The 7,363-nt window shown below is 42.5% G+C and overlaps 1 protein-coding gene across 1 annotated transcript; it reads right to left on the bottom strand.

The window, feature by feature from the left end:
- Positions 1–95: 95 nt before the first annotated feature.
- LOC119274717 (putative disease resistance protein RGA3) lies at positions 96–5,282 on the bottom strand. Its single transcript, XM_037555436.1, has 4 exons — positions 5,132–5,282; positions 4,884–5,029; positions 4,333–4,491; positions 96–3,590 (listed from the first exon to the last, which is right to left on the bottom strand). Exon 4 carries the CDS (start codon positions 3,536–3,538, stop codon positions 983–985), a length of 2,556 nt encoding a protein of 851 aa, XP_037411333.1. The 5' UTR covers positions 3,539–3,590; positions 4,333–4,491; positions 4,884–5,029; positions 5,132–5,282; the 3' UTR covers positions 96–982.
- Positions 5,283–7,363: the final 2,081 nt, after the last annotated feature.

Below are 7,363 nucleotides of genomic sequence, written 5' to 3'. Positions count from 1 at the left end.
TTTTATATGTATATGCTAAGGTCACATACATAACTGGGGTATGGTTTGTATGAATAAGAGATCAAATGCCTCAACAACTATTACTGCTACTCATATCTGTGAATGGTGATGCCAATGTTATAAACTCTACCAGGATAATTATGAGAATGTAAACAACACCACAGGTTTCCAAATCATGTTGGCTAGACAAGGAAAATACTTAAGCAACTTAAGAGCAACATTTTTCGACTCTTGACAACTTGCACGCTTGCAGTCTGCTGCGAATGGACATGTAGTAATTCTGGAATAGTACTATGTAAAAGGTCTAAGCATTTCTGTTGGATAAGCATACATAGTGGCACACAACTGAAGATGCAATTTAAGCATGACTACACTGAGGGAGAAAACTGAATTCTCAGAACATGAATCATGGCTGCTAAGAGAATCAAATATACAATAGAAAATATCCACCCAGTTTGTAGTGTTCATATATACCTTGACTCATCTAACTGCTAGACCACGTGTAGACATCCAGGTCTTCACCATGAAGCCGCTGGTCCTGCTCTTGAAGCCCGTGCACCCAACGTGAAGGTATTTCTTCCATATCCTCGCCCAACCCCAGGCGCTGCAAACTGCCCAATCCCTCTACATTGCTTAAATTCGGGCAACCACGTACACGCAGTTCTGTCACTTGAGGGAGGTAGCAGATCCTCTCCAGGCCTTCACAATACTCTATAGCAAGGAGCTCAGAGAGACGTGGGAAGTCTTCGACAACCTTCAAGCTGTTTATTCCATTTAAAATAATCTCCTTGAAGCTGGCAGTGTCCTCTCCGAGTTGTCGCGGCAGAGCCCTCAACTTTGCGCAACGTCCGACTACCAACCCCACCAAACGAGGCAGCAATTTCAACCTTGCAGATTGGGCATCCTCTTTTCGAATCTCATCAGCTCCATCCTCCCCCCTTTCATCAGCAGCAGCTTCTTCCTCAAAAAAAGACCACACCTCCTAGCTGGGCATATCCATGAAGATCAACCATTCAAGTTTAGGGAAAGCGACCAACTCATTACATACGTGATCAGCCTTCTCGCAGCCAACAAATTCAGGCCCAACCTTGGTAACTGCATATGCTCCCTCAATTTTCAGATATTTCAAGTTGGATAGCTGCCCAATGGCTGGAAGATGCACACATGATGGTATATCAACAAGGATCAAGTATATTAATGAAGACAAATAGGTGGTACCAAACCAGGTGGGATACTGCCGACCAAAGAATCTAACAATAGATAGGTCTTCCAGGTTGTATGGAGGTATTAGCTGCTCAAAGACCTTCTCAGTATTGCTAACATCTTCTTCTGAATATGACCCCTCTTCACGTTTAGTCCATGATAGTACTAATTCTTTTAGATGCTTTTTGTCCTTAAGCACTCCATTTATACTGTAGTGAGCTGCTCTTTCCAATTTAACAAGAGCAAGATGCCTCATCTGCGACAAAGAAGACAACTCTTTCAAGTTCCATCCACCCTGTACAACAGCATTATCACTTCCATCACCAACAGGATAATCTCCTAAAAGATTGAGGAGCTTTAATTTTCCTATCCCTTTTGGAACCTGATTTATTTTTGTGCCAAAAAGGTCAAGACATCTTAAACTGCTCAACTGGGTCACCGCGGAAGGAAGATAGTGTAGATCATGACACCATCTCAAGCTCAGTACTTGAAGGTTCTTTAGGGAGCCAATGGATTCCGGAAGACAAGATATGCTAGTGTAATTTAGATTAAGTAGGCGTACATGTATCAATTTTCCTATATAGTCTGGGATGCTTTGTACAAGTGAGTAATTCAGTACCAAAACACGAAGAAGCAGAAATCTCTTGAACAATGTATCCTCAATTCTCCATGGACCTTTCATAGTTAGGAAAGTCCTCACCTTAACCTCCAGCTTATCCACTCTAGGTAACACTAACGTATCTTTCTTGATAACAGCAGTAACACGTCGTAGTTTTGACAGATTTTCACCCCTTAATGTTTCAATATCTCCAATAAAACATTCTTCCCTTGATATATTGCAAGCAAGTTGTCTTAAGAGGTCATGCATTTTGCACTTGGCCTGGTCACAACTTAAAATATCTGGCTCGAGGAGATTCCGAAGGATTAGCTCATGGTAGTACTCTTCTGCTATCTCTTTCAGCAGTTGTCCTTCCCGCTCCTCGATGAAGCCTTCAGCAATCCATAACCAGGTAACTACTTCATGTTCGATGATAACATCTTCACCATACAAAGCACAATAAAGGAAACACTGCTTCAGATATATCGGTAACTCATCATAGCTTAGATACAGAGCTCCTTCTATTTCCTCCGAGAGCATGTTCTGGGAGCCAAATTTGTCCAAATACCTTCTCCACCCGTTCTCTGTTAGATCTCTGCTTGCCAAAGCACTAGCAGTAACCTTGATCGCCAAAGGGAGGCAACCACATTTACGAACAATCTCAGTCCCGATGTTTTTTAAATTCCACACTTCTTTCTCTTCCTTAATGTTCATGCTCTTCCAAAGTAGCTCCCATCCCACCTCTATTGACATGATATCAACTCGATGGGTATACTCCACACCTATTCTTTTTGCAATTTGATAATCTCGTGTGGTTGCTAATATTGCTCCGGCAGTTGTTCCATGAAATGCAGGTCTTAGTAAATCTGTCCATACGTTGGAATGCCACACATCATCCAAAACCAAAAAAACACTGATTCCTTTAATTGTTTCTGCAAGTTTTCTCTGTAGCTCTGTTATGCTTTCACCTTGCTCATTGTGCACACCAATATTTCTAAGAACCTCTTTGAGAAGAGCTACTTCATTGTACTCTTGTGAAACACAGACCCATGCTTGTATCTTGAAGTTTCCTTTTATTTTCTGATCGCTGTATATTTTCTGAGCTAGAGTTGTCTTACCAACTCCTCCTGTTCCAACTATAGCTATTTTGTAAGACTTATTTTCCTTCTGCGCAAGCACCAAGTCCACCAGTTTCCTGCTAGAATGTATGATCTCCTTCCCCACAAGGTTGGGCTCAACAAGGTTGGAGCTTCTTATCAGTTTGGATGTTGGACCATTTCGAGTAGACAGCGTACTACTGTTGAAAGTTGAAAATATCTTGTCATTTGCAATGTTCTCAATCTTTTTGTTGAGGTTTCTAATCCGAACAACAACATCACGGCGTGGCCCAATGTTGCAAAAACAAGAGGACATTGAAAGGCCTTTAGATGCAACTGATTTGCCTGATGATGACGAAGGGTGGTCAGGAAGTAGCTTGCTTCCTTTACATCTAGCCACGTCCAAGATTTCATCAACATCATATATAACATCTCTCAGTTGACCAAGCCAATTATTTATTGCTAGTTCTTTTGTCCCCCTTTTCTCAGCATCATATATACAGCACCGGATTAGTTCTACTCTTTGCAGGACTTCTCTGAGCTCTTTTTTCACCCCTAGGATTAGTATGGCCTCATCAATAATGATATCTTTCAACTTATTGGCACATGATGCAAGCAAAGATGCTACAACGGTTGCCATCAAACAGATAAAATTGCATTCACAGGGCGGAGATCCACCTAAAAATACCAGGCTGAAAATGGATGCACAAGGTATGTTAATATGTTTTCACAATGATAAAGGTCTCTATAGTAAACACTGGTATAACAGATTAACGAATTTAGAATAATGGAACTATGCAACATAGAAATTCGGGAGTGGAGTCAGATATTGAGGTCTTAATTCATGAGTTGGTATTTTGTCCTTTTATCTGCTTTGTTGTTACGGCCGTAGAGGCCCACCGGACAATCTTAGCCCACAAGTTATCTTAGGTTAATTCTTATGCAAGTTATCTTAGATTAATTCTTATGCAAGTTATCTAGGTTATAAATATAGGCTATAAGACTCTTTTTGAAATTAAGCAATAAGAAGATTATCTCTATTGCCCGGCTCTCTGAGGAGCCGGAACCCTAGCCGCCCCCTACCTCTTGCGCTGCCGCCGCCATCTTCCTCTTCCGCGACGGCGCCCAGCCGCCGGCGCGGCCGCTCATCGCCACGCCCAGCCCCCTCCTTCCCCTATTTTCTACGGCCAAGACCGGGCAGAACCCTAGCTCCTAACATTTGTGCTTGCAACTAATATGTGTTTTAGCTTTGTATGTTAAAATTATTTTTTGTTTGTTTTTCTTGGTTGAATAGCAACCAGATGTCAGATGCATAGCAGCATATACACAAAATGCTGCATTGAGTACAACATTCAGATAATCATCCAGTTTCCCACATGCAGCTGCAAAAAACCACACTAGTCGCAAGCTTTGAAGAACAATAGCAAGTCTTACCTTACAAACCAGTCTTCCAGCAAGGGGAAGCCTTTAACAATAGGAATCAATAGTGATCATTTTGAAGATGCAGTTTACTCCGATGGTCAGCCCAAGCTAACGAAAATAGATAACATAAAATTGTCGATCAATCACCAAGAGAAAACCATGCTGCTACACCTGCAATACACAATGGAAGATTATTGATCAAATAGCGAACAAAAGGAGTACTACTACATTATAAATATGGAAGTACTAGACATCGAGATTGAATATAAGACGCAAGTCATTGGTTCAAATATGATAGAATACTTTTCTACTCAATGATTTACTTTTTCTCTTTGTTTTCGAAACTTTCTCTATATTTTTAGAGAATATTATGACTTACTGTGGGATGCATGCATTTTTGGTCTGAACACTAAATGAAACACATAATATAAATTGTAGAACAGAAATAAAATTGGACTCTTTTCATCATAGATCAACCAAATAATTACCTGTAATGAACTATCTAGAATCCTTTTAGTATTTTAGCAAGTATATACCAGACTATGGGTGTTGTTAGCACGAACCTTTTCCTGTCTCCATACTCCACAGATCCACTTCAATCGGTGGCGATGAGCAAAGTAATAAACTGATCAGAGTTCTGCAAGGGGATCTGGATCATCAGGAAAGGAAGGACTAACACAAGCGACCAAGACGAAACTTGCTCTGCATCCTGGCAGCAGAACAGAGGCATACATATGTATGCACAATGATTAACTGGAGAAGAACAAGAAGAACGGAATGAAGAAAATCCGCAAATTTCCTGGTGCCTTACCAGATCCAAGGAATTCCTGCCAGAGCCCCCTCCTCTGCTCGCGTAGAAACTGAAGGTTAGAGAGCAGAGTCGACGGAGACAAAGCCGGCCATTAGCTGGGATGGTGTCTCAGTCTTGAGAAAGAGATTGGCGAACTGCCACATGAGCTGCTTTGCCCATTGGCTGCTTATTTTCAACACTGTTTAATTAACTGGCAAGCAGCATTCACTAGTGCCAACTGCCACTGAATAGTTTAAGTCAATTTGCAAAGAGTTTCCACAAGGACATGTCAGACCTGCAAAGAGTATTGTTTCTACCGATAGAGCCAGATCCAGTCTGCTTCCATGTGTACATTATATATATGTAGCGTGTACATGTTTTCGTATTCGATGTATACTTATTTATTTAGTACTATTCGGAGAGGAATATGAAATTAACAAGCTCAACCATCATCAAGGTGCAAGCAATCGCCAAAAGACCAATCATCAGTTTGAGATAGTTGACCATGCCTACCACGCCGTGCTTACGTATGTACTTCCTCCGTTCCAAAATAGATGACCCAACTTTGTACTAACTTTGTATTGAAATTAGTACAAAGTTGAGTCATCTATTTTGGAATGGAGGGAGTAGCGTGTAGATGTTCTGTATTGAGAGAATGGGAATGACCTTTCAGTATTTGTTTGTTGAAGCTGGAACACCCTTTCAGTACTCAGAAGGGCCATGTACAAGACTAGACAGGGGCCAGGCGGAATGGTAAAAACAACACAATGCCGATGGGGGCAGATCATTCAGATAACTCGTAGAATAATACATACATACACCTTTCACAAAAGGAAATGTATAAAGCCTGTCCAAAGCAACATACCGGAATAGCGATAAGCACAATTTAGGCAGATCAGCCAACAAAAAGCAAGTAACAGTCACTCCTGCAACTGTTAAAAAAAACGCAAGGCAACCTCTTGTGGCTGCTTAATAGGATAGGTAGTGCTGAAACTTGATTGGTTTAAAATAGAAGTGAAATTTTCTGTGCTCACAGTAAAAAATAAATAGCAAGATATATTGTGGTATGCTAGTTGCAGCATGAGCATCAACACGGCGCGTGTTCTTGCAAATAGACCTCTGTTTCACAAAATTCTAAGACAACAAAGTACTTGTCCAAAGTCTTTGGCATCCTAGCTGATGCTGAAAACTGAAAAAGGCCCTGTGTTGTATGTGCACGGGGCTCCTTTCCCTGACGCTGCCTCAAAATTTAAAATTTGAACCCAAACAGTAAGGAGTACTAACGACACCCAACATCAGAAGAAAAAGAGAGATCATTTCAATGTGAAAGTGCATCTACATCTGGTCATAAACTGATTTGTTTTACAAGAAGGTAAATGAACACTAGGCGACAGAAACCTCACCCACTGCGGCGCAACTCCCAATAGAAGAGCGGATAAACTGTTTCAATCAGGAACAAAAGAAGTGATGAAGATCACAAATAAATTCAAACAGCAATGCTGAATAAAAATAACATGTAACGAATTTTATATAGAAAGTAGATAACAGACAAAGATAGTGTGATGTTTCATTTCAGGTATGAGTATCACATTTGATGGGTTTCAGGAGTAATAATTATTAAACCCTCCATGTCCAAATATGTAAGGTCGCCAATTTAACTGTACCAATTCAGCCACATCTCGAATACTCCTATCAATTAGTCCCAGTCAGATCTGGCACCCAATTAAGAGTAGCCCAGCATGACGAGAGATTGTAGAAGACAGGAGGAGCGACCCGGCACGAGAGCGGTTGCGTCGCCACCGCCAGGGCGACGACGGCGAGGTGTGGCGGCCACTCCTGTTCCGAATGTCACCCTCATCCTGGCCCTCTGCTTCTCTCCAGCGACAGCGTGCAAGCAAGAAGATACGGCGGCGACGATGACTGCAACGGCGTGCGGGCAGTCGGAGTCGGAGACCAGCCGCCACCCCTCCTCCTCTCCCTCCTCTCAGCTGCCACGCGGACGCCCGGCCGCCGTCCCGTCGCCCCCATCTACTCTCGCGACGTCCAGCGGTCACCCCGTTGCCTTCCTCTCCTCCTGGGACCCTTGTCCCTGGGCCGAGCTGCGATGCCCAGGCCAGCACTCCTCACCGCTGGGCTGGCAGCCCATGTAGCTCGCATAAGCTGGGAGCCTCTATAAACTCGCTTGTTACGAGCTGTCAAAATGTTGAGCGTCGGCAGCGTCCGCCGGTGGATTTATTGAAAACATCCACCGCC

The sequence above is a fragment of the Triticum dicoccoides genome, chromosome 3B (genome assembly GCF_002162155.2).
Source record: "Triticum dicoccoides isolate Atlit2015 ecotype Zavitan chromosome 3B, WEW_v2.0, whole genome shotgun sequence".
Classification (NCBI taxonomy): Eukaryota; Viridiplantae; Streptophyta; class Magnoliopsida; order Poales; family Poaceae; genus Triticum; species Triticum dicoccoides.
The sequence above is the reverse complement of the archived record's forward strand: the minus strand, read 5'-3'. Positions and strand labels throughout refer to the sequence as shown.

Bases quoted from the DNA above. Each gene is read 5' to 3' on its own strand.
- LOC119274717 (XM_037555436.1), bottom strand. From the start codon at position 3,538: ATGGCAACCGTTGTAGCATCTTTGCTTGCATCATGTGCCAATAAGTTG.